This window comes from Callorhinus ursinus, unplaced genomic scaffold (assembly GCF_003265705.2).
Source record: "Callorhinus ursinus isolate GAN/ISIS: 27379988/994484 unplaced genomic scaffold, GSC_fseal_2.0 scaffold16, whole genome shotgun sequence".
NCBI classification, from domain to species: Eukaryota; Metazoa; Chordata; class Mammalia; order Carnivora; family Otariidae; genus Callorhinus; species Callorhinus ursinus.
Window position 1 is genome coordinate 34762645 of NW_027397078.1, and position 26849 is coordinate 34789493.

The 26849-nt window shown below is 45.1% G+C and overlaps 1 protein-coding gene across 6 annotated transcripts in view; it reads right to left on the minus strand.

The window, feature by feature from the left end:
• Positions 1-26849, minus strand: part of FRMPD4 (FERM and PDZ domain containing 4) — a 552472-nt gene that overhangs the window by 18113 nt on the left and 507510 nt on the right. For all 6 annotated transcript variants that reach the window (XM_073902098.1, XM_073902097.1, XM_025857600.2 and 3 more), the window contains 6 exons: positions 21606-21710; positions 18839-18946; positions 14003-14134; positions 9735-9854; positions 3584-3720; positions 518-644 (listed from right to left, as the gene is read on the minus strand). In XM_073902098.1, the coding sequence (XP_073758199.1) occupies positions 518-644; positions 3584-3720; positions 9735-9854; positions 14003-14134; positions 18839-18946; positions 21606-21710 (729 nt within the window). The remainder of the gene's footprint in view (positions 1-517; positions 645-3583; positions 3721-9734; positions 9855-14002; positions 14135-18838; positions 18947-21605; positions 21711-26849) is intronic.

Sequence of the window (26849 nt, forward strand, 5' to 3'; positions counted from 1 at the left end):
TTGTAGGTAGAGACCAGGGATGCTGCTAAATATCACACAAGGCACAAGACGGCCTCCCTCCCTCTGCCTTCCCCAGCAAAGAATGATTCCAAATGTCAACAAACCAACCCTGGTTTAAATAATGCCGTAGCTGCTCTGCGAGGACCCTTGCTGGCTGCTGTGCATTTAAGAGCACGATGGAAACGTACAATTATCTTGCAATTCTGTTCTCTAATCACAAGGTCTCAGTGGCTATGCAAGGTTCTCTTGCACGCACACGTGAACACATACACTCTCCGCGTAATAAGTCCATAGCTGACAAGAAATAAATAAGTTTCCATAAGAACACTTACTTTTCATTAGCCTTAGAAACCGGTTAATAGTGGGGAAAAAGGGGGGGGGTTGGGGTTATACAGTTACTGCCTATGAAAATATGGTGCCAAGTATTTTATTCACAGGCTAATTTTAAACATTTTTAAAAATGCATGCAAGCCTTTCTCTTTAAAATCCATTTTCTATTAAGATGCAAATGTGATACCTTTTTACCCGGTGGTACCAAGTTTTGATTTGCTTTGACAAGGTGTGAAAGTGCTTTCTTTATGTTCTTCTCTTTCATGCTTTGCAGCACAGCAGAGGGAAGAAAAGTCTCTAATCCCCATTCTTTTCTGCAATAAAGAGCATATCTTTAATTTCACATTCTTGTGATGATTAGTTATCTACGACAAAATGGCGCTCTGATGCATGTTGGAAGAAACGAACTCTGAGGAAGTCAGGAAATGGAGGTAGGTCCCCAATTAGGGAAGCAACTTCGAGTTTACACACAGAAAACATACTCTCTGAACAGTAATACATCTGTTTGCATTTTAAAGGAAACATATTCTTCCCTCTCCAGGGAGAATGCCTTTGGGACCAATGGAAATTGAAGAGACAATTTATCCAACCTACCTCGGAGTCTCACTGAATTCATTCACATACCTGAGTATGTATTTCCAACACAACTTCTCCCAGTTCCTTTGTTTATTGCCATTGTTACTACTCCCCGTCAGCCCATACGGTCATTCTCTCTTCACTTAGAAGGGCCTATGCAACTCCTTCAGACCCCCAAACCATTCTTCCCTTCCTGTTCCCCAATGGCTGCTTCACTAGAAATACACACGTCTCTTCTCTGCCCGCCAGATGATGTCCGTCTAGGTCCTTCAAGCAACACTTCTTGCTGGTATGTGTGTGTGTGTGTGTGTGTGTGTGTGTGTGTAGTCAGGGTGGGGTTCATGACCCTTAAGTATGTGTGGCACTGATGGGGAGGTGCAAACGTCACCGATAGGTGTTCATATACAAGAAAAACAGATAGGACTGGGTTAATTAGTACAGGTTTGCGAAGGGCCCATTTCCCCAGCAATGACTATAACCCTAGCCCAACAATGCTCCATATTTTGAACTCTATGAACTCTATCCTCATTGGTCAGGTGCCCAACCAGTGTCTCCTAAATACTGTAAAGACCTTCAAGGTTTGGTTATTTCTCCTGTGCCAGATCCTCTCCAAAGAAGGGTAGGGAGACGGCCTTCCCCCACTTGACCATCCATGCCATCGCTAGTTAAGATGGGGTTTTTCATGATCACCATGTCCGCCTTCTCCTCCTCCACTTGCACATATTTCTACCCATCACCTGGCACTCCTTATGGGGTGCCTGGTAATTCTACTTATATCAGTATTTTAAATCATAACTTTTCATATCTTTTTTTAAAGACTTCATTTATTTATTTGAGAGAGAGGGTGCATGCATGCATACGAGCAGGGGGAGGGGCAGAGGGAGAGGGAGAAGCAGGCTCCCCGCTGAGTGGGGAGCCCAAAGCAGGATCCCCAGACCACGACCTGAGCTGCGGTCAGCCGCTCAACCGACTGAGTCACCCAGGCGCCCCGCATATCTTTATAATCGGATCGCAAGTCCTTTATGCTCAGGATTATAATTTATGCTTATTTGTACTTTCCACTGTCCCAGCGTGAATACCACATAAAATGCTCAGTGAATAGGTGTTGGGTGAGTGAATTAATTAATGAGAACATTCTTACTCAAGCCAGTTATCTCTGGGAGGTTTCTGCCTGTACCATATTCCAACTGGTAAAATGTGGGGACAGACAATCGGAACAGAAATGCATTTTAATGGTCTGAAAACCACGGCAGGTTGTTCAGGCCTTTTCACATGGAGGCCAGTATCATCCGTGCCCAGGAACGTACGAAAGGGGAACGGACGAGGGAGTGAATGTGTCCAGCTGAGCGTAAGACCTCTCTGTGAGCCGAGTCTCTCTCAGGTGACACTCACAGCCTGTGTGGCAAGAAAGAGATAAGCCACCTGCGACAAAGAGTGGGCCAAGAAGGGAAGGCCTGAGGTTCTCAAATTGCACACGAGTCATGAGAACAGAGGTCTCGGAGTCAGCGACCTGGAGCTCTCATCCTCCCGCACACAGGCTCACGAACTCTGTTGAGAAGAAGCCATTTTGCTCCCTGGTGGGTCAAGCTGGCATGCGGGAATTTAGAAAGGCTTTACAGGCAGCCCACAGGAAGCTTCTTGGGAAGGTGGGATTTCAATGAGCTTGTACATCACTTGTGCAGATGGAGAGGGCTCTAAGGCTTTTAGTGTTAGGTGGAGATGTGGCTTCAGTCCTGCCATAAACTTTGAAATACGAGCGTTCCTTTCTTTAGCATCAGCGCTGCCAAGATTAAGAGAGTTGTGGTGGCTTCCTTCTGAATCACCTACCACTGGGAAGCCAACAGACCGGGTGACAGAGGCTTCTCTTTGAAAGGGCCACCCTTAAGGAGACCTAACTGAAGGCAACACAAACTGCTTATTTCTAAGCGGGGATCTTCTCTGGCCAAAGAGGTCGGAGTATATGCTGATGGCAAGCCAGAGAAGGCAGTCACATTTCCCAAACAACATTCGAATCCCAAAGCCAACTGTGATTGCCTAGCACCCTTTCCCACCATTACAGTTTTTTTTTACTACCAATACCATCCTTCCTGATTGTGACCGAGAGCGTTACTTTGATACTGCCCTTTAGCCCCCTGAAGCGATCTCAGGTGATGCAGGCCACTTTCTCAACACAGGGGCTTCCACTGATCACACAAACGTGGAGCACGATGTGGAGCTGCACTGCCTGGGTTCGAATCCTGAGCCCTCTAGCTAGTAGCCGTGTGACTCGGGCAAGGTCCCTTGTCCAACTGTGCCTGGGTTGGCTCATCTGCAAAATACAGCTAAAATGCTACTGCTCTCCTAGGGACGTCATGAGAATCAAAGACCTTCATGTCTGAAAAGCATGGAGACCAAAGCTTGGCTTAGAATCAAGTCCGTTTAGGACTTTTAAAAAAGGTATGCTTCATTTGAAATCTGATCCTCTTTTAACCACAATTCGCTAAAGGTGGATTATGTAAGAAGTGGATCTCTTCCACCCAAAACGAACACGATGTTCATACATTGTGCCCATGTTGAACAAAAGCCCTTCCACAAACAAGATCAATTTTGGAAATAGAGACATACGTCAAAAATCCCACTTGGGCGTTACGGAGGCAGCATCCTTGTGCCTGAAACGGCTCTGAGGCTCAACACTTACTCGATGTATTTGAGAGAGATTTTCTGCGTTTGCTTGGTGGTAACGGTTGCGATGTACATTTGCAGAGCCGCCAGCCGCAGGGCTATGTCATATTTCAGCTCAGGCCCAAACCGCTCCTGTACAACGTCGTTACAGCTCTGCAAAAAGAGACCAGCAGAGGGCGCCATGGGTCAAAGAATGGGTCGCAGCACGCTGTCTCGGGAACAGGTGACCTGCACTTCCCCACAGTTCCAACCTTGGCTTCAAAGGCGAGGAGGCCAAACGTGGAAACCCTTCCACCAGGCCACTTGGAGCCCAGTCTGAACTGGGCTGCATGCACACACACAGAGACCACACAAAACATCCAACATTCATCGACAAGTGAGCTGCTATTTAAATACTCAGCTCTTTGTAAGAATAATAGGAATGTAGGTCGGTCTCCAAACACAGGTGCCTCAATGGAACACGCAAAGCACGGACAGCACCACGTGCCTTCTGCTGGGGTTGGAATGCTGGGTTCGAATCCTGTTCTTCCACTACAGAGGGGTGGGGACTTGGGCAAGCTCCTTAAAAATTGTTCTGTGCCTCAGTTTCCTCTTTTGTAAAGTGGGGACAATACTGCTCCCCATTCACAGGGTTATGGTGAGGATTAAATGGCTGAACAACGTAAAGCCCTTAGGACTCTACCTGGTACGTTTTAAGTGTTTGTAGGCGTACACGGCTGTCATCACTAACGTCTCTAACTTCCTCTTCGCTATCTCGAGCAGCTTTCGGGAGGTGGAGTTAGCAAGGCAATGGACAGGAGCAGCTCTGGACTCACACCCCGCTGCTTCGGAATCTTGGCTTCACCAATGCCCCCTGCGTATGTAACTTCAACCACTTTCCTCTCGCAGCCTCAGTTTACTCATCTGTGCAATGGGGATTCATGCCAACGACCTCACTGGGGGTGGTGCCAAGATTGAATGAGCTACGTATCATCGCAGTGCACTGGTGCGCTCAGTAGAGGGTTGCTATTGAAATCCTCGGTTCATTCCAGTGGTGCCTGCCCCTGCTGGGACTCTGAGGCTGTCATCCCCTATCCCTGGGCCTCAGTTTGCTCATCTGTAAGAGGGAGATGCCTACATCACAGGGTGATGAGCATCAAATTGAAGAGGGGCTGAGAAACGTGCCAGGTCCTGTGTCACCCTAGTGACTGGCTTTCCAGTAGTGTGCTCACTTGTTTGGAGCAGAGCGCGGAGCTGCACATTGCCGGGAAGCACGGCATTGTTTCATTACATTCTGCCTATGTGGGCGCATGCATTTTTGTTCTGGAAAACTGGGCTTTTGGACTAGAAAATATGATATTTAGCCTCCTTCTTCCTTGTTTGCCTTGTTCCGAGATTTCAAATGCAAAAACTGTCTCTGACTCTGTTTGGCTCTTTTCCAAGAAAAGCACCTTTGTGACCCCTTCCTATGTTGACTTGACTCAGTGCGAACACGTACTGCTATATGGTTTCTGCGCACCATATTTACCCTTCAAATAGTTACCCATGCCCTAGTGGAGCTGTACAACGCATGCTCTGTCCTCACAGTCCAGGTTCGTGCCTCTCGGCTTGTCCCTTCACCCCTAAGAGGGAAGTCCCATTCTCTCCCTGCCTCCATCCTTCATACGGTCTTCTACCTTTGCTTCTCCTTCACACCTTACACCTGTCAGGACCGCAAGCACTCCTCGCTGGAAGCAGGTCTGACAGGGGGCGGGACACAGGGCGGGCTGAGTGAAGGCCCCCTCTGAGTGCCATTCCAGGCTGCCATTTTGTTCTACTTTTGGGTTTCTCAGTTACTTCCCAGTGCCTAGGGGTGTCCATAAAGGGGCACCATGGGGTGGAGTTCTTGTGAGGGGGAGGTGGGGGAAGCCCCCAGGGAACAGTGCCAGGCCATCACAAGCCCTTGATGCTTGCTACTAAATCATTTTAATAAACGGCTTTCTCCTAGGACTGCTATTGCATGTCACGTGTGAAACAGGATTTTAGCATAGGACTTAGAGACAAAAGCTTTGAGCCTAGGCTCTGTCAACTACTAAAAGAATGACCTCGAACATGGCATTTCATCTCTCAAGTCTGTTTTCCTACCTGAAAAGTGGGCTAACCCTCAAGGTTGCTGGCACACCTCTTAAGGATGTTGCATAAACTGGAATGCGCTTTATTAGGGTGAGTCACCACTATTACTTCTCCAAAGAGTTGTGACTGGGACTGTTGTTTCCCACCCTTTTCATACCCTGTGTTTAACCAGACTTCTGGGTGAGGTTTTTGTCAAGGTGATTAGTCACTTAATTACATTATATAATTAGTCCAGATGGATCCTGGAGAATTAGCGCGAAGTCTGACATATATGTTGTGTGGGACAGATCATGCTTTTATTACTCATAACTACAGGACTTAAAATACAGTCAACACAAGCAAATGGTGCTCATGGTTTTGCTGAATGGAGGTCCTCACATCACAGACTCTACTTAGGCCTAAGAAAGTTCATTTACAATGGACATGTTAGATATTAAAAAGGAAACCAACGCTGCACCAAATGTTTTAAAACATTTTGTAGCCTCTTAGGTGTTGTCCTGTTTACGAATCACTGTAACCATCTTTTTCTTCCTAGATAACGGACAGGTAATCATGAACTTCAACAGTCTGAATGGCTAGGGTTTTCTGTTACTCTATATGCTAAAATCTGTAAAATACCTCACAGCCCATTAGCGAGTGGGAGGTTAGCAGATAGTACCTCTGTTTTCATTGTCGTGGTTCATCTAGAGTCAACGGCTATTGTCCTCAACAGGAATCCACAAAGCTGAATGGAGTTTGGTCTTTGTAATATGATCTATATCGTTTTTGTTTACTCTTTTGTTCTCTAGGCTAATTTTACTGCATCTTTTTAGTGCCTTAGAATCGATATGGGCACCCAGCACCATTTGCAGATCCACTGACTTACGTCAGACAGATAAGTTTTTTTAGACATACCTCACATTCTGTGATACGGAGTCTGATGCCAAGAAATTCTCATTTCCTATTCTCGGTAGCGGACATAGGAGATGATAGTAGCTTAATTTTGGTCCACCACACATGGCTTCCCACCCTCCTCCCTCCCTCCATTGGCTACTCCTTGAAGGGGTGACTGGCTAGCCCACCAGCCATGCAACAGCCAAGGTGGGAAAGCAGAAACGTCATCCGTGTTTTTCGAGTCCCTGGGCAAGATTGCCGGCCAGGTTTTCCGCTTCTTCGTGCGGTCCCACAGGTATAAAAAGTGTCTCTTTTGAATAAGGAAGCTCTCTACGCACTGTGTCAGATTTGAGTAGACACGCCTTAAAAAAAGAATCGTGCTCAGCAGTACCCCTGGTCTACCTAAGAGGTCGGCCCTCTGCAGGGGAAACACAACCACATTCCTCTTTTGTAAATGCAACGGGCATTTTTAAATGGGATGTTTAAAAGAGGAGCAGAGTAAAATGGTTTGGAAACATCATCTTGTGAATGGGAGGCATACGTGATTACAGGGAATGACAAGTGAATGCATCCAATGCGCTGACTGGCACCTATAGCTATTTCCTTGCGACTAACAAGCTAAAAGACCTAGCGTATCCTCTGAGCTGCTATGGCAGAGCCCAGGGTTGGGTCTTCGCAGGAATAGAGGGATGAGGCAGTCACATCTGGGTTATTCGGCCTGCCAGGGAAGGGGGCATAGAGTTGAGGGGTCCAGGTGACCAAAGTTGAACATTTAAAAAACCCAGGTCATGACAGTTTCGCTGTTCCGGGTAGAAAACGGTGTGAGGTGCACCACACATTTCTTTACTTGATGCACGGGGTATGCTGAATAGGACTTGCCTTTTCCAAATGACACAGGGTTATCTTCATGAACATTAATCAACCTACTGAGCTGCAAGTACCACAGTCTCTTCCAAAGACCACTGAGGTGGGGAATGTTTAAGCGGGTCTTGCCCTTAGTGCCCCATCTGCTGGAATGTTCTGGTACATATTCTGCTTTTTTTCTCCTTCACCTTAATTTCTGTTCTCTAGCAGTTATTGCCACTTTAATTTATGTCACCATTCCTAACCTCTGGCATTTATCTTGTCTATGTCTCTCCGGCATCTTCTACCTGTTTTCTTATTCCACTCAACTTTTTAAAGCCCACAGAAGTTTTGAAATATACAAGAAAATGTTGAGAAAAGGAAAACAAAAACCAGTGTATCAACTACCTAGAATTAACAACGGTTTCTTTTTCCAACTTCTTTGCTTTTTATTTCTTATGGCTCCAGAAATCCTTGCCTTATACAGGTATGCCAGCCAGAGGGAGCATGTCTAATGGTTTTTTTTTTGTTTTGTTTTGTTTTGTTTTTTTGCCTTGCTTTGGCATTTTCTCCCTTTTTTTTTTTGTCAGGGGAGGTTACATTTAGGTTTACAATCTCTTTGAGTAGATCTAATGTGAGATGCTTAAACTTCAGGTAAACGGGTTCTTACTGTTTAATGTGACTGTACTGGGAATTTAAGTGAGAGTAATGGGAAGCAGTTATGGAAAAATACAGGAACATCTCCTAAATGTCAAACGAATAAATTCCCTCTGGGGCAAACTAGCAGATTCTCATCTCTTGAAGCCTTGTTTTTTGAGAATTATAACCCAGAACTGGAGATAGTCAGTCTGCAAAAGATACTATTTTCTTAAAGTCTTATTGCCTTGAAATTAATTATTCCGTTATAAGGAATATCACATTTCAGAACAATCGAAGCACCAAATAAAAAAAAAAAAAGTGAACGAATAAATGAGTGAATAAAGGAGAAGGGAAAGAAAATCTTTTTTATAGTAGAATGCTAAATTAATAAATGAAGAAGAAATAATGGAATTAGAAAAATCATCATTCTGCACCCTTGCAGTAATAATGGATTCTGGCAAGAACCATCAGTGAATACTAAAACCAGTGAGTGAAAGAGTATTAAGAGAGTTGCCAAGTGCCTCTCCACAAATTACTTATTAATTACAAAAAAAACTAGTAACTTCTGAATGGATAAATTTGGAGAACATCACCGTAACCAAGAGTCAAAGTTAACCTCACCATTACGGGGACAAATGGACATCATATGCCCCCCAATGTGGTGCGCTAATGAGGACATGAAGTCATGCATGTTTTTATTCTGCCCAAATAATATAACCTCAACCTAATCAGGAGAAAACCTCACAGACCCCCAAAATGAGAAATTGCTACAAAATAACTGACCAGTACTCCTTAAAACTGTCAAGGTGTTGGAAGTCAAAGAAAGGCTGAGGAATATTCTGGACTTCAGGAGATTGAAGTGACATGACAACTAGATGCAAAATGAGATCCTGGCGTGGATCCTGTTGTAGAAGAAAATGGATTTCTAGAAGAAAAAGGCCATTCTGGGGACAGTAGGCAAAATCTGGATATAGACTGTACACTAGAACAGAAATGTATCAGTGTTAAATTTTCTTATTTTGTTAGTTATGCTATGATTATATAAGAAAATGTCTTTGCTACTAGGAAATACACACTAAAGTAGTTAGGGGTAAATGAGCAGGATTTGGAAAATGACATTCATGTGGTTTAGAAAAATAACGTGTGTGTGCGCGTGCCTGCGTGCACGCACTGGGGAACATGTGTTCTCACTAAAGATAAAGTAAATATGGTAAAATGTGAACAACTGGTGAATCTGGGTGAAGATTATCAAAGAGTTCTTTTACTACTCTTGCAACTTTCTCTTAAGTATGAAATGATTTCAAAATCCAAAGGGAAAATTAAAAAAAAACCACCATGGAATCATTTCACCATGCATGGAGCATGGGGTGGGGGGCAAAGAAAGAAGATCCCAAATGAATGAATTTCGGGGCAAAAGCGCCACATTTATTTTTTTTCTTTTTTCTTTTTTTAAAGATTTTATTTATTTATTTGAGAGAGCGAGAATGAGAGAGAGAGAGAGAGAGAGAGAGCGAGCACATGAGAGGGGGGAGGGTCAGAGGGAGAAGCAGACTCCCCGCTGAGCAGCAGGGAGCCCCATGCGGGACTCGATCCCGGGACTCCAGGAGCATGACCTGAGCCGAAGGCAGTCGCTTAACCGACTGAGCCACCCAGGCGCCCAAAACGCCACATTTAATTTATCCCCCAATATTAATATAAAACGTGCTCAAATTCTCACATACCTGAACATAGAGATACTCGAAAGCAACTGGATCTCTCCTCAAAAGGTCAATTGGATCCTTTGGGACAAAGCTAATTCGGAAAAGACACCTCATCTTATGGGAGCTGGGCCGCTGTGTCACCTAGAAGATCAGACCAAACACAAGAATCCTTCAGTGCCAGCAGAGGGAACGCAGACGCAAAGGGCAACTTTGTTTTAACACCAAGGAAGGAAGTGGTCAAGGTTCTTTTATGATGTGTCCTAGATACTCACTCCCTGAAAGCTGCACGTATCCTAGGTTATGTTCCGCAGAAGCCAACCCTGAGATGAGGGACCTACTAAGGAACTGCTTCTGGGAGAGACCGGTAACGGGAGTGGGGGGAGCAGCTCAGGCAGGAGAGGAGCCAAGGAAGGGCAGAGTGCACAGCAGTGGGCAGCTACAGCCTGACCCACAGGGGACTCAGGAGGATCATCTACACTGCAGAGCCACCAGGACCTGAGCCAAAGGAGCGCAGATCAGCCATTGGTTTCAGGCTGTCCCAGGGGGATGCGAATTTCCAGGCATGGACAGAATGGGCTACTGCAGTCTAGGGGCAGTCCTCTGAAGAAGATCCGAAGATGCTGGTGCCGGAAGTGATAGAGCACCAAAACTAGGGTGGGGGGTGGGGGGTCGAAAAGGGGATCTGGAGGCAGAGCACAGAGACTGGGATTACTGTATGACACAGCTGTGGGTTTTTTCTAAATGAGACTCCAGACTGACTGCAGCAGGGAAAGCAGGACGTGTCAAACTTGGATGACAATGCATTGGAAAGTCAGAAAACAAAAGTTTTGGCCCGAGCACTAAATCTGGAGTCCACAAATTTCCAAACTACCCCAAACTTTCAATAACAGGACACTGTTCAAGTTGTTCAAGGGAGCTTAGAATACATCACAGGTTCTTTAGGGCTAAGGACCATGGATTGTTTTGTTTTCCTCTTTTACAGTACAGTGTAGGCCAACTACTAGGTGTTACGTTTCTTAATTCCCTTTTTTTTTTTTTAAAAGATTTTGTTTATTTATTTGACAGAGAGAGACACACACACACAGAGAGGGAACACAAGCAGGGGAAGTGGGAGAGGGAGAAGCAGGCTTCCCGCGGAGCAGGGAGCCCGATGCGGGGCTCGATCCCACGACCCTGGGACCATGACCTGAGCCGAAGGCAAATGCCTAACGACTGAGCCACCCAGGCGCCCCTCTTAATTCCTTTTGCAACTGAAGGGAATCAGCCAATGTAATAGTAGGTGCTTCATAAACAGCCAAATGAATACAAGACATTGGACTCCAAGGAAGAAGGTAAGAGCTCTTCGATTTCCCTTAAAGAGGTCAACACGATGCACCTGAACCAGGCACCATGAACCAACAGTTGCTCTACTTGTAGTTTCATGTACTTGTGTGTGCTTTTCTTCTTGTGTGTGTAGCTTCATGGCCTTGTAACTCCTTTGTTACAGAGGACAAATTTAGCAAAATAAAAATGTTGGTGAACGGCAACTGAAAGTTCAAAATAAAAATAGCAACAGCTTTACTGAACCCCATGTTGTGTGTGCGCACACGCATTCTTCCAGTTGACATTGCTAATTTTGTTGAGCTGAAGAATTTCAGTGGGAAAACACTCCTTCTAAAGGTATAAGGCATACTGAAAAGTAGTAACACTGACCCAGCTTTTTGGCTGTGGGTGGGATTACAGACCTGAGTGGACTCACCAGCCCATGGGCTGGGGGCTGCTCATCACCCGCTGAAGGTCAACCAAACCAAGAAGAAGAAAATGTGGGAACTCTAAGAGACCCGAAGTGCTGCTCGGGCCTGCTGTGGCGTTGTACAGTGACGTCATAGAGTATTTTGTCAGAAGATCTGGGCTGAGGTTAGAAAGTCGGGTATCATTTCATTACTGGTTAAAAATCTATCTTTCCCGAATTTTCCACAAGCGATCTTGAGTCTACTTTCATCATCAGGAGGCTGCACTAGTTTTGGGAAATCATGTAATGCAAAAAAAGCGCTTTAGACTCATTAGAAAATGCAGTCCATAAAAAGAACAGTCCCTAAAACAAACAAGAAAACAATTTGCTCGAAACTTACAGTAGTATGTAAATAGACAATAGTATTTTCTATGTAAAGTTTAGTTATAAGCTGCCAGAAACTCAGAGCTGTTTAAAAGTTCTTTTGAGGGTCTTCACCAAAATTGAATGTTTTAAATGATTTTTGTTATTGGACACATTTCTTATACTTACTCTCCCTTTCTGCCATGCCTATAAATATTTTGGTGATCAAGCTTTTCATAAGCAGTGATTTCAGAGGCATATAGCTGGTTTGTCTCAGGAGATTTAAATCAAACAGTTTTCTTTCTAGAGAGCATACTTGAAGTTTTAACACTTCGCTTTTAGTTCTGGCTAAACTTGAAACAAAGCCTCTTCTAGAAAGATAAGGGAAGAATCAGGGTTAGGGGCTTTTTGTTTCCTTCTAACATTCTAATGGAGATTTAATAAACGGAAATCAATCTGGAACGAGAAATTATGTGTACCTAGCACCCAAAGAGACTCTGAAAGGATCTCTGTCCAGCTAAAATCATCAGCAAGCAGTTTTCCCATAGAGGCTATGTAGTAGATAGAAGTTCAGAGGGAACGTCTAAACGCAAGTATCAGAAAGTTGTGGGAGGTTTCATTAGACTCACAGCAACTGGCTGTCGGCCCCTAGGCCCTTGGCATTTACCGCTACCAGCTGAAGGCTGCTCACTGCAAATACCTGTGACCATCGGCCGGCACCAGGCATCTGCAGAGCCGGGGAGCGACTGCCCTCGGGAGCAGCCCACCACCACCACCACCACCACCACCACCACCACGACCACCACGACCACCACCAAAGGACAAATGCCCCCACGCGCCACTGCTTAGGTGGGATACCTCCCAGGTATGTTCTAGGCGTGTTCTCCACTGGCTCGCAGTGCTCCCCAGTAGGACTGAGCTCCGGCGGCCCACAGTGGAAACTGGCTCGTCACCACGCTCTCTACCGGCGCCCCTGTTGTTCCCATTTCCCTTCTTCATCCTCTGCCAGCGCTTCCCGGTATCACCTCCCAAAGAGCCACGTGCCCCCAAGCCCTTGTCTTAAGTCCGGCGACTGGGGGAACTCCAAGCCAGACAATGACCTTTCACATGGGGGATTCTGATTATCGGGGCTCGTTCCCCTAGAGCCAAGTACAAAAGAAGTCCTCTGTTTCCAAGGGAGTTTAGGCACAGGTTAAAATAATAAACAATACGAGACGTGATTTCAAATATCTTTAGGTCGATTTAAAACTGGTAAAGATAGGTCAAGTGTAGGTGGAGGGCTATAAATGAACACGAATGAAAGCTTTGTAACTAATTCCCTGCACTGAGTTGGACTGAATCAAGAGGTTTAGGGATATTGTGGGAGCAAACTCGCGGGACACCAGCTTCTAGTTATGCAACGACCAGGAAGCACTTTAGTGTGACAACACCTTCAACTACTCTATCCATCTGGGGGCACCTTGACTGCTTGCTTCTCCTCCTGGTCTCCCTGCATGTCCCTCTCCCTCCCTAAAGTTCCCTTATCACTGAGCTCTCCCACATAAAAGGAGCGTGTTGAAATCCCTTATACTTCCAGCAAACACTCGGCTTGTGTCGAATCACAAGAGAAGTCAGGGTGCCACGCTGAATTCAGCAGCCAAGTAGCCTGCTCGTCTCCCGAGCGAACAGATGGGGGTGGCATTTTGGTAAAGCAGGAACTGGGACGCATTGGTGGATCACATATTTACAGTGGGCAGCACTGGGGCAGGGATTTCAAGCTTCCACAAATAGTCGCGAGTATGCACCCAGAACTTAAGGCAATGAAATATGATGTTGGTTCCGAGTATGCACCCAGAACTTAAGACAATGAAATATGATGTTGGCTTCGTTTAAGTAATCTCAGAAGCTGTTTCTTTTTAAGGGTTTCAAGAGATCAATGGTCAAAACAGGCAAACAGTCATTTCCCATAACATAAAATATGATCCTACGGAGCCATATTCCCAACCAGTAGTTGCTGGGTTTTTGACAATTCTGTATGTGACATCGACTGACAGTCTATGAAAAATTGACAAAAAAGGGAACCATTACCTTGAGATGTAAAACCCATTATGAATGCCAGAGCTTTCGTTAGTGGGGCTACACGCGGCTGCAGTGAGTACATTTAAAGGATTCGAGGACAGGGGAATTCTGGGGCCGGGCAGCCTCTGACCTCACCCGGGGGTGTAATTTCACACACCTGAGTTAGAGTCTCCTGTTCATGAAGCAAGAGCAGCTTGGTTCCGGCCCCTTCCGTCCTCTGCTCCAGCATGAGGGAGAAGTGTTCGATGCCTTTGATGGAAAGCTTCTCTTGAAGAGTCAAGATGACATCCTTACAGAGGAAACATGGACAAGATGCCATCAGAATCAGCACAGCTCTCTTGCAGAGTTTACCAGGACTGAAAAGTGTTGCACAAATAGGCTTCAGATCTTTACATTTTATACCTCTGGTTCATTCCAAAGCTTGATGCTCCTTTTCCTGACCTCACCCACCACCCCAAATCATTACGGAGTTCAGAAACAGGGAGGCAACAAGTTGACTAGCTGGAGGAGGTGCTTACTGAACTTAGAGACTGATCAATAGATGGTGGAGTGGAGTTGGTTCGGGTCCCCTTTCTTCCCAATGGGGCGGCAATGAAACCACCTCGGAAAGTGGTCTACTCTAGGGGGTGGGCAAAATACCCCCTGTATGCCAAATCCAGCCCACCACCTCTTTGTGTAAATAAAGTTTTATTGAAACACAGTCACACTCGTCTGTTTATGTATTGTCTATAGCTGCTCTTGCCCCTTGCATCGGCAACAGACTGTGTGCTCTGTGAAGCCTAAGATATTTGCTATCTGGTCCTGTACAGAGAAAGTTTGCTGACCCCTAGTCTATACCTCTGGTTTTTTGTTTTTGCTTTTTTTTTTTTTTAATTTTTTTTAAGAGAGAGAGAGAGAGAGCACAAGCAGGGGAGGGGGCAAGGGGAGGGGCAGAGGGAGAGAGAATCTTAAGCAGGCTTCACACTCAGCACACAGCCTGACATGGGGCTTGATCCCATGACCCTGAGATCATGACCTAAGCCAGAATCAAGAGTCGGATGCGGGGTGCCTGGATGGCTCAGTCGGTTAGGCCTCTGTCTTTGGCTCAGGTCATGATCCCAGGGTGTTGGAATCGAGACCCACATTGGGCTCCCTGCTCAGCAGGAAGTTTGCTTCTCCCTCTTACCCTCCCTCTGTGCTCTCCCTCTCTCTCTCTCAAATAAATAAAATCTTAAAAAAAAAAAAAAGAGTCAGATGCTTAACCGACTGAGCCACTCAGGTGCCCGTAGTCTCTCCTGGTAAGAGCATGCGATAGTGGTCAGGACTGTGGGCTCTGAAAACAGTGGTTTCTCCTCCCAGCTCGACTTCGTGTTAGCTGCGCAGCTCTAGGCAAGTTATTTAACTTCTAAGTGTCTTAATGTCCTTGTCTATAAACTGGGGATGATACTAATACCTGCCTCAGAATAGATATAAGGACTAAATGAGTTCACACATAGAACACATTTATTGTAGCACTATTTGATACAGAGTTAGGGCACTATAATGATATACACATATTAGCTTTTACTTTAAATCCCTGGGGAAAGTAGAACGAGCAAGCTTTGTTAGCAATCCTTTACAGGATTAAATATTTATGATCAGATAGGTGTTCTATACACAAGCACATGTTTACTGCAGTGCAAAACAGATGTCTTTGAAAATGAAAAAAAGAACAACCCACATTTTTTTCATGTACTCAAAAACTAGTAAATGGTCTCTCTTCAAGGTAATTTATACTCAGATGCTAAAAATCCCAAAGAGCCGTGCTTTTCCACCCCGGGGCAATTCTACCTCACAGCAATTGGTAATTTCTAGAGACATTTGTGGTGGTCACAAGGGGGTTGGGGCTGCTATCGATATCGAGGGATGCAGCTCAGCATCTTACAATGCACAGGACAGGCCCCACAATAAAGAATTACCTGGTCCAAAGTATCAACAATGCCAAGACAGAAAAACCCTGCAGTACATAGAGGTTTTTTTCTTTCTTTCTTTTTAACTGATCTTTTTGAAATTTTGATTCTTCCCTGTAGACCTTTCTCAACTTCTTCTGGCCCCTTTAATGGTGGTTTTGCTATTGTTTATTTTTTTGTTATTAAGTAAACATGACCCCCAGCGTAGGGCTTGAACTCACAACCCCAAAATCAAGAGTTGGCGTGCTCTACCGACTGAGCCAGCCCGGTGCGCTTCTCCAGGCCCCTTTAAAACAAAGATCCCCACACCCACTCACCACCACAGACATCATTCAACAGAAATGCCTTGACTATATATTGAATTTCATAAAAAGATTCTCTGTGTCATAAATTTTGTTCAAGGCCCAGAAAAGAAAAAACAAAAGCAGTCTTTGTGTGGCAACCCATATTTTATAAAATGGTCTCCTGAAACACCAGGGAGGACACCAGAAAATCGATAGCAATAGTTTTTCCTCGCTGTGATTCTGTAGCAAGAATTTTGGCAATTTTTATTAAACAGTGTCGTATCCCTTTCATAACTCTACTCCTTCTATTTTACGCCTCCCAACCTGTGTCTGTGGCGATAGTAAAGCTGTTAGGTACAAGCAAAGCAAGCTTGAATTTGCTGTTCACTGTCTTCTCATCGCCGTTCGCCACCCTCAGGGAAATCAAACTCACTCTAGTGTGGTGGGTTCCTAAGAAAGAGGCCAGAGGGAATTAACAACAGGGCTCTCTTTGAAACTTAGAGGTATTTCTGTGAAGGAATGCATTCAAGTCTTGACCTGTATCTTCAGGTGGGGGTGGGAGTCTAAGGGCAAGGAGCTTTTCTGACCACGTGGTATCATAGACCAAACCGTGGTGGCAAGAGGGAGTTCTAATAATGTGGCGCTATGGGTTACCTTGGGGCCCTGCAAACCAGGGCCTGGCCCTAGCGGTCAGTCAGGCCACGCCCATTCATTTACATATTGTCTGGGTCGGAAAGGAGTCGTCTTGCCTAAAGCAAGGTTTGCCTCTTTGCTCCTGGCTCTTGGGAGATAAGCTGTAAGCCCTTGGAGTGTAGTGCCTGATAGGAGTGTCCTTTCACCCGAGAGCCTGAGAGACAGCAGAGAGCCTATGCCAACAACGTGAGGACCTTGGGCCAAGTGATAGCAGCATGACCTCTGGAGGAGCAGGATACTAGAGTCAGCCCCACGGGGGCTCAGCTTGTCTATGTGGCCAACCTCTGACAAAAACTCTGAACACTGAGGCTCAGGTGAACCTCCGTGGTTAACAGTACCGTACACGTGTTGTCACGTGTGATTGCGGGGAGAGATAAGCCAGGTCCGAAGGACTCCACAGGAAGAGGACATTGGGAAACTGTAGGTTGGGAAACTCTCCTGCCCTATGCACCTTTGCCCACTGCTGATTTTAACCGGGATCCTCTTGCTGTGATAAACTGTAAGGGCACCCAGGGGGCTCAGTAGGTTAAGCGTCTGCCTTCGGCTCAGGTCATGATCTCGGGGTCCTGGGATCGAGCCCCACATGGGGCTCCCTGCTCAGCGGGGAGTCTGCTCCTCCCTCTTGCTCTGTGATCTCTCTCGCTTTTGCTCTCTCTCGAATGAATAAATAAAATCTTAAAAACAACAACAACCCTGTAACTGTGCTTATAACAATTTGCTGAGTTCTGCAAGTCCTTCAAGTGAATTATGGAACCGAAGGGTGGACTTAAGCCTCCTGAGCCCACCATCCATGGCTGCTTTGTTGATATAACAGAGCAGAGTAGTTTCAAGGGAGACCAAATAGGCCACAGAGCTGGAAATATTTACTCTCCTTCCAGAAGTCTGCCCACCTCTAGGCTAGCAGATCAATAGTAAGAGTAACACCTTGCCATGCATGAATTTTGAGTAGGAATAAAAGAAAAGGACTTTGTCAGTCGCCCCATTTGAGATGAGTGGTCTTGCATGAAGTTGATGGTTCAATGTGGAAGGATTTAAGGATGGCTTATCGGCTCCATCATTAATCTAGAATACCGTCTGCTCTATTACCTGCTACATCAGCACCTACTTAAAGCAACTCCAAACAGGCTGCTTGTTGGTATCATGGCAATAAGGGAGCAGGCCTTTGCAGAAATGCTTCCACTCGTAAGGTCTATGCTGACTAATTTACAAAACCGAGAATTAGGGGTTGACTATTGACAGACGTTTTTAATACAGACTTGATATTCTCTTGATACATTATTATACAGATCATCACTAGGTACTTTTTTTTTAAAACCTCAATAAAATCTCTTTTATGGTGCCATTTGAAGAAAGCCTATTTTAGGCTGCTGGAGCGTTAGGGAGCAATCATTTGCTGCACACACTTTTGTCCAATAAAAAATAGAATATGCACTTTTTTTTCCCAGGAAGGAGGTATGGGGGGAAAGAACCCATCTGCTTTGCTATAATACCCATTTTGTAAAACTCACCTGTGGCTCTGCAATAATAGGACTGTTCTGTGACTCTTCCTTTTTGCCCCTTCTCCTAAGAAGCATGCCTCATTTCTGTCTTTTCAGGCGTCATTTCCATGAAATTGGTTACAGCAATTAAACGTAAATGCTATCTTTATATTATCCGACCCCTTGTTTTTGCTGGACACCAAAGGAGCAGATATTCAATTAAGAGCTAGCATCTTAATCTTCTTGGGGGCTGACATTGCTAGGAAATCCTTCTGGCTTTAGGCAGGGTGCCAAGCCTTCTTGGGGACAGTCACACTCTTTTAATTAAACTGGAGTTGCGTTAAAATGACTAGCCCTAGTGGTTCGTCACTGAGAGCCTATCATATCATTTTGCAACACATACACACACACACAGCACAACCTTCTTAGTTTAAGCTTTTTTTCTCCAGTTTGTTTTTAAGTATTCACACACTACCTTATTTGGAAACAACTAAAAAAAATCTCAGAAATAAACATAGTTCTGAAAGAAGGCGCTGCTACACAAGGTGGACAGTGGGACTTGCAAGCCATACCTGCCAGTGTCCATGTGGAGTTTAGCGGGTCCGCTTACCTTTATGGAGGTGTTGCAGTCAAAGCGAAATGATTTGGTCTGCCCATTTTCCAGATACACTTTCAAAACATTTGGCATAAAAAGAAGTGAATTATCCTTAACAGTTTCCTGTTTAATGACAGCAACAAAAAAGAAGGTCCAATGAACATTCTGCTCTTTGCAGAAGCAGCATATTTCTGCAACGTATTCTAATCGCACTGTTAAAAAAAAAAAAAAAGGGAACTCTCTAAGGCTAAGTGTCCCTCCGGTGATATCTGAGTTCAGTTGTTCATAGCAAAACTCTTCTTTTCCAGCTACAAATAATTCAGTTGATGCAGATGAAAGAACTTTTTTTCAATCAGAAAATAAATCAGATGAATGTTTTTAAAAGTCAAGGTTTTCCATTGGAAAACCCAATGAAGGAAACAATTCCTTTGTAATTAAGCCCTCACGCTTAGGACAACAAGCCCAGACTTTAGCAGAGCAGCCGATCTTGAAAAGAACGGGGACCAGCAATGATGATGTTTGATGTGGTGCCTTTGGCGCCTGGCAGAGCTCATGCAAAGTGAGTAACAAGCAGTAACAAGCTTGAAGTATGAAGTTGTTTTAGGAAACAATTTTTTAAAAGTAGGCTCCATGCCCAATGTGGGGCTCCAACCCACGACCCCGAGAGATCAAGAGTTGCACGCTCTACCGACTGAGCCAGGAAGGTAGAACAATTTTTAACCTTTAGGGAATAATTTTTAACCCATTTAGAAATGTTCCTTAAACTCCAAGGGGACATTTAAGGAATGGGTTAGTGTGTTAAAGATTAAAACACTGAGTAACAAACATCGTAACTTAAATAATTCAAAAAGAGATGCTTGGAACATGACCAAAAATTAACAATAGAAACGTATTCCTTTGACTTTTCTCTTTAATTGAAAGTAGGGAGAGATGGCAGGGGAAGAAAGGAGGCATGTGGGATGAGTTCCGCCAATCTTGTCTCACATGTAGCTGGTCATGGGGTCACAGAAGCCAAGCGGAACTCACCAACCACGAAACCCTATGTCCCTGGTTTTACAGATGCAGAAACTGAAGACAAGATGTCCAGAGATTGGCTAATGTCCTACAGATAGTCCATGAGAATTCAATCTCTAAGTATTTCTGTAAGAGACTCTTTGCCTTTCACTTTCTGTTCCTTTCTCTGAGTTTCCTCTCTCTCCTTTCTCCTCCTGTGGACTTGACACATGACTTTCTTGCTACCCAGTTCAAGAAGGGGGTTTGGCTCCAAGTCCACACGAGCAGACACACGATGACTTGGTAGAGCAAGAGTAGGCTGGACATGAAGATGGTTCCAAAGGTTGAGGAGCAGACACGTGACTGAACGTCCCTGCCACACACAGGCCTGTGGGGAGGCAGCGGGGGCTGCAGGTGATGACTGACCCCCAGAGCTGTCCTCACACACCAGCTGCCTTGAATGAGCCCTCTTATATCCAGGACGAAGTAAAACTGCCATTACAGCTTCTAGAATCATATTCTCCCTAAAGATGTGTAAGCTGATTGCCCAGTCTCGTGCTCGGAAGCTGGAGAAAAGATGGGGTAAGTGTCAGATGACCTTCTGTGATACCGTGATTCCTCTATGACTGGAACCTTCCTGCTTTGTCTTGTGAAATGCTAATGGATGCTAACTGCATCCAGAGGGGCAGGGAGGCACTGTGGTGAGAACAGCGTGGGCTGAACGGGGGCAGAGGAGATGGGGTGGGAGACGCGATTGGGAGGACAAAGCCACAGCTGCTGAAATGCTCCCAGGGCAGCACGGCGACAGCCCGAGGCCCCTCCCACAAGCATCACGTAGTTTGACGGGTTGGCCAGCTGACCCCTAGACTCCAGGCAGACACAGGTCAGCAAGTTTTGACAAGGAGACTCTTGGATCAGGAGGGCCTTGCTCAGGATGTGCCGGCCTACATCTTCAAATTCAGATCCAGGACCAGCCTCAGGGAAGAATTTGTGACCCGTCGCGAGCATGTCACGGATGAGATTTTGTCCTTGTGAGTTTATTTAAACACCACCACCAGCAACAACACAGCCTCCACAACAAAGGCTGGTATTTCAGAGGTCCAAAAATGATTAGTGCCTTAGATGACCACTTTCTAAAAACTAAAAACATGAGGCTAGATTTTCTTGGGGGAAAAGATGAAAAATACAGCATCCTATTGACGTTTGCACTGTTCATTTTGAAGATGAATTATGTGCCTGAGCAATCATGACCTCTATCAAGACCTATTGATGGAGATCCAGGAAATATTTCTTCACTTCTGCTTGCATATATAACACTTTCCCAGCATCTTAACTTCTTTCCATTTTGAGTAGTGAAAAGAATAGAGACATTTGATTTTGAATAAGGAAAAACTTAGGGGAAACCTTTCTCAAAATATATAATGGAAGCACGCTCAGTTGCACAATGAGAAGAAGCAGGTGGAAGTTTCAAAGAGGCCTATTTTCCTCAATATGGGGCAATGCCAGGGATCTCAGATCAAATTAACTTCTTTGCAAAGTAGTGAGGTTTGTAACACTGGAAGCATTCAAAGACACACTGGATGACTACGTATTCTGGATACGATAGAGGGAACCCATCAGGCACAACATGGTGATCTCTCAAGCCCTTTACAATTCTGAGATTCAGCAGCCCTGTGAAATCCAACCACGAACTCTCAATTGACCATTCCAGAGGGGCGACTGGCTGTGCTTTGTGCAAAGCCCCTATTTCAGCCCACTCGGAGTCGCAAGCAGGCAACAGTCAACTCACCGACACTTGGCCATTGATGATGACCTCCTCGGAGAACCGCACTTTGACTGGATTGGACTTTAATCTTGCCTTTTTTGCAGCACTAATAAATGCTGACTTGGGAGACTAGAAAAAAGAAAACATTGGATATGATTATTGGGAACATAATACAAACCCCGGAACACTGGTTTTCTAGCTTTATCCTCTCGAATATGCAATATTTTTGCTAAAAAGTATGTTTGGTGCATGTCCAATTCGAGGACAAAACACAAATCACGGAGGCAATCAAAACCCTGTCATGCTCATAAAGTAGAAGGTTTGATTTAGTCAGCAGACCAGAACTGCAAATAGCGTGGTCCTTGTTCTTACTGAGCACATTCCCGAGGATCTTCTTATTTTCCTTTTTTTGAAAAAGGAAGAGAGGGGGAGAAAGAGAGCAGGGGCAGAGGAAGAGGGAGGCTCTTCAGCAGGCTCCACGCCCAGCGCAGAGCCCAACCCGGGGCTCGATCTCACAACGCTGAGATCCCGACCTGCGCCGAAATCAAGAGTCTGACGTTCAACCAACTCGGCCACCCAGGCGCCCCACCCAGGGATTTTTTAAAATGATGGCTGTGAAAGTACACAAGCCTTGCTTTGACTATAGAGCTTTGAGCGTGATGTGGAGGGTGAAGTGGTGGTCAAATCTCATGTTGGGTTCATGTCAAATTGACCACTCATGATTTCAGTGAGGTGGAGAAGAGTCACTAATAGCTCTAAAGTGATCGATAATCCCACTGTTATTCACATGAAGGGCTTAAGGGCACGTGAACAGGCAAACGCACACACTCGCAAAACACCCCCACTTTATGTGCCCAAAACTTGAATTTCAGCCTCTTGTTGGCAACCTGTCATCCTGGGGTCTTGCAGGAGAGGGCAGAGACCACCTTGGCTTACAACTGAATGTGGACTTCATATTCTGTCTCACTGTAAAGGCTCTTTGTACAGTTGACCCTTCAATGGCACAGGATCCACTTATATGTGGATTTTTTGCAGAAAGTACAGCACAATACCATAAATGTACTTTCCTTTTTAAAATTTATATTAATTTTGTTACTATTTCTTTAAGTAATCTCTACACCTAACATGGGGCTCAAACTCAAGACCCCAAGATCAGGAGTCAGATGCTCTACTGACTGAACCAGCTAGACACTCTAACATATTTTCCTTATGATTTTCTTAATAACATTCTTTTCCATAGCTGGCTTTATTCTAAGAATACAGTATATAATACATAGAACATACAAAATATGTGTTTATGTTCTCGGTAAGGCTTCTGGTCAGCCTATCAGTAGTTAAGTTTTTGGGGAGTCAAAAGTTACATGCAGGTTTTTGATTGCACAGGGGTTGGTGCTCCCCAAACCCATGTTGTTCAAGTGTCAATTGTACTGTCTCCTATTGGAAAGAGGAGCCGAGTGACTCAATTTTTCTTCCTCAGAAACTAAACGTGCAAGAGGAAAACTTGCTCAGAAGGGTACTATGATCCAGGGAGCTCTTGCTGCACAGTCCTGGTCAATTTACTCCATGTGAGAATCATCCTTGTTGCATAATTTTAATGAAGCCCGAGGAGAAGGGAACTTGCATCTAGGAGGTGTCTACTATGTTGCAGGCACCAATTTGTTTATTTTTAAAGAGGACTGCATTCTCTACTGAAACTAATATACAGGTAAATATTTAGTTTGAATCATGAAATTGCTATTTTATAGATTAAAATTGTCAAATACTGCAAATTGCACATTGTCCAACCTAATGGTTTTCATGGTATGTAGTCCTAAGAGGTTCAGACTGTTGTGGAAAGAATCCTAGTAACTGACTCTAGAACCAACACAGAGGCTCAACTTTCTGTGTATTGTATTAATCTCAAGGCACAAAAGCCACTTAGGGGGTCCCATACTTTGAATTTCAAGTAAAAATGAAAAAGGTTCCCATCTTTGTCAAATACAAGTATCCTTGAGATCAATCAAAACAATATGATGAAATGACAAATCCATACAATGGAATATTATTCAGCCATAAAATGGAATGAAGTTCTGGTTCGTGCTACAACATAGATGAACCTCAAAGACATTATGTTGAGTGAAAGAAACCAGACACAAAAGGTCACGTATTGTAGGATTTGATTCCATTTACATGAACTGTCCAGAACAGGCAAATCCATATAGACAGAAGGTAGATTAGTGGTTGCCCTGGGCTGGGGAGAATGGGGAGCGACTAACATCTGCGGGGTTAATTTCCTTTTGGGGTCATGAAAAGGTTCTGGAACTCGACAGCAGAGACAGTTGAACAAGATGGTGGATGCACTTAATGTCCCAGATTTGAATACTTTGAAATAGTGAAAATGGTAGCTTTATGTTATGTGCATCTTACTATAAGAAGACAAAATCACTCTTGAAAAAAACACGATAAAATATGTGTATGTCTATTTCCGGGTGGAGTTTTGCTTGAATACTGGAAAAAAATCCTGTTATCTCAAGTTCCCCTGCACACCCATCCCACCCTCTGCTCTGATCAGTGTCTTGCGGGGACTGGATGGATGAATGAATGGTTTGGCCGCCAGAGCTTTAATTGCCCTATTTATGCAAGATGTTCTCAGAGAACAGCTGCCCTCTTAGGACACAACAAAAGAAAGCAAAACCAAGAACTCAAAAGACTCTAAAGAACAACAACTTTGAACATGTTCAACATGACTTTTTAAAAGTCCTACTCCAGGGGCGCCTGGATGGCTCAGTCCTTAAGCGCCTGCCTTCGGCTCAGGTCATGACCCCGGGGTCCTGGGATCAAGCCCCGCATCGGGCTCCCTGCTCCGCGGGAAGCCTGCTTCTCCCTCTGCCTCTGCGGCTCCCCCTGCTTGTGCACTCTCTCTCTCTCTCTCTCTCTCTCTCTCTCAAATGAATAAATAAAATCTTTAAAAAAATAAAAGTCCTACTCCAGGGGCGCCTGGCCGGCTCAGTGGGTGGGGCATGAGCTTCTTGATCTTGGGGTTGAGTGTTCAGAGCCCCACGCTGAGTGTAGAGATTACTAAAAACACAAACTTAAAAAAACAAAAAGAGTCCTACTACAGAGCTTAAGTGATGGGACGGTGGTGTTCTCCTCCCTGTCTGTAATTCTAGGCTGAGTTTGGTGATGATTAACGAACGAATTGTGCAGTAGTGAGTTCCTTGCTTTTGATATGCCATTTTTCAGCTGAAGAGAAAACATTATTCTCTCTTAATGATTTTAAGCAGGCAATATTTACACTGGCGCAATGGGTTTTGCAAAAGGGAAGTGGCTGTCAGAAAGCTACCGGGGGTGGACGCCACTGATTAGACGAGGCGCCCGAGCGAGGCGGTGCCCCGAGGCTCCAGCGTTGTTTGTGAATGAAGGCTCTCACAAGGGCCCAACATGCCAGATACGGACGTTGGTTCCTCTGCGCACCCGAATCTTTTAATGTAATACTTCGCCACATTTTCTTAAAATGATCTATCTATGTCACTGCTTGCCTCAATAAAGAGCATTTCACAGGGACGCCTAGGTGGCTCAGTCGGTTAAGCATCTGCCTTCGCTTCAGGTCATGATCCCAGGGTCCTGGGATCGAGTCCCGCGTCGGGCTCCCTGCTCCGCGGGGGGGGGGTCTGCTTCTCCCTCTCCCCTATAGCCTCGTCCCCAGATTTATTTGCCCGGCCCTAATGACAAACCTGATAAATGAAGAGAACCAGCCAGGAACCTAGATAGCCAAGGTAGTTAAGTAAATACTATTCTACGTGTATTTTGAAGTCAACGGACTTGGGATACAAGGCCAAGATTTCAGGCCAGGGCATTTTTCTTGTTCTGGATTTGCGACTATTTTAGATAATTGACATAAGTTTTAAAAATTACTTTTGGTTAATAAAAACATAAGCTCCTTGAGTCTGAAGGTTACTGAAATAGAGTCAACAAAATAATGGCTTATCCCACTGGCTGGAGTTATTTGCGACGCGCGGGTTATGTAATCCCGCCATGACTGTGGTTTTCACTCGGATCTCCTTTTGCAGCTCAAAACACATACAATGTACACCACTCAGTAACCCGATGAGTTAATTCTTAGCAACCTGCAGGCCCGTAGGTGCTGATCACAAGCATTTCCTATCCTGTGGTGGAAATGACGAGTAATTACCATTTAAAATAATCAGATTCTCCTGCCGTTAATTAATTTAAGATTAGAAGGGCTCTAATCAGCCTCTGCACCTCTTTCCAAGTTTGCTGTTGCTAAGGTGGCCAGAGTAGATGTGTGCCATGCTCTTGGGGCTTTCAGATGCTGAGAAGTCACTAGAAAACATCGTTCGGAAAAAATTACATAAATAAGGTAAAATTTCTGAAACTAAAGCATAAGGTCTTAAATTTGCAATTCCTGTATGTCTACAGTACTATATACATAGTAGGCATGGAGTAAATATTTGGTGAGGTCTAAGTAGCCCACAGTTATCACTGGGTAACTTAGTGTGGAGTTCCCCCAAGGTAGACCCTGAGACAAGACTCCACAAACAGGTAGCTGAATGGGAGGCACTCCCAGGAAGCACGCATAGGTGGGCAGGAGGAAGGGAGACGGGGTGAAAGAGTAAGCCAATGAAGCCTTCCGTAAGTCATTCACCATTGTGAGCAACTGAAGCTTAAAGCGGTTGGGGACATCTTGGAACGAGGCAGCCCACAGGCCTCAGAGTTAGAATGTCAGAGGAGACAGAGAGCTAGGGTATATATTCACCAGCTCCTGTCAATCAGTGATGGAGGGGCTGCTCGTTCAGGAATGTTATTTCCTCAGCACTTGTGGCCTGCTGCATGAGCATCCTCTTGCAGCCTGAAAAAACCCACGGGCGAACAATCACTGGTGACCTCGGCTGGGTATCGGGCTGGCACGCTCAGCACGACGCAGGGCAGGAGGATCTGGTCTGGGTTCTGATCCCGTCTAATACTCGGGGGCTCCCATGAGGAGATATGTAGCCTCCCTCACGTGTGTGGAACCTAGTGGAAGTTGGGCAGGAAGGGAGAAGCAGGCAAGCAGGTCCCTCAGCTCTTGCGCCTAGAAAAAAGCTGAGTGAATGTGAAGCGTGGACCACAGAATGGAGAGTGACTTAGCCCAAGTCTCACTAAGCTGGGACTGGGTGAGGGGAGGTAACCGAGACTCTTTCAGTAGTCTCTGTCTTTAGACTAGGAAGTTCTGGAAGTTCTAGATTTGGGAACTGTGGGCGGCAGAGTCAAAGGAGAGGAGGAAGGGGT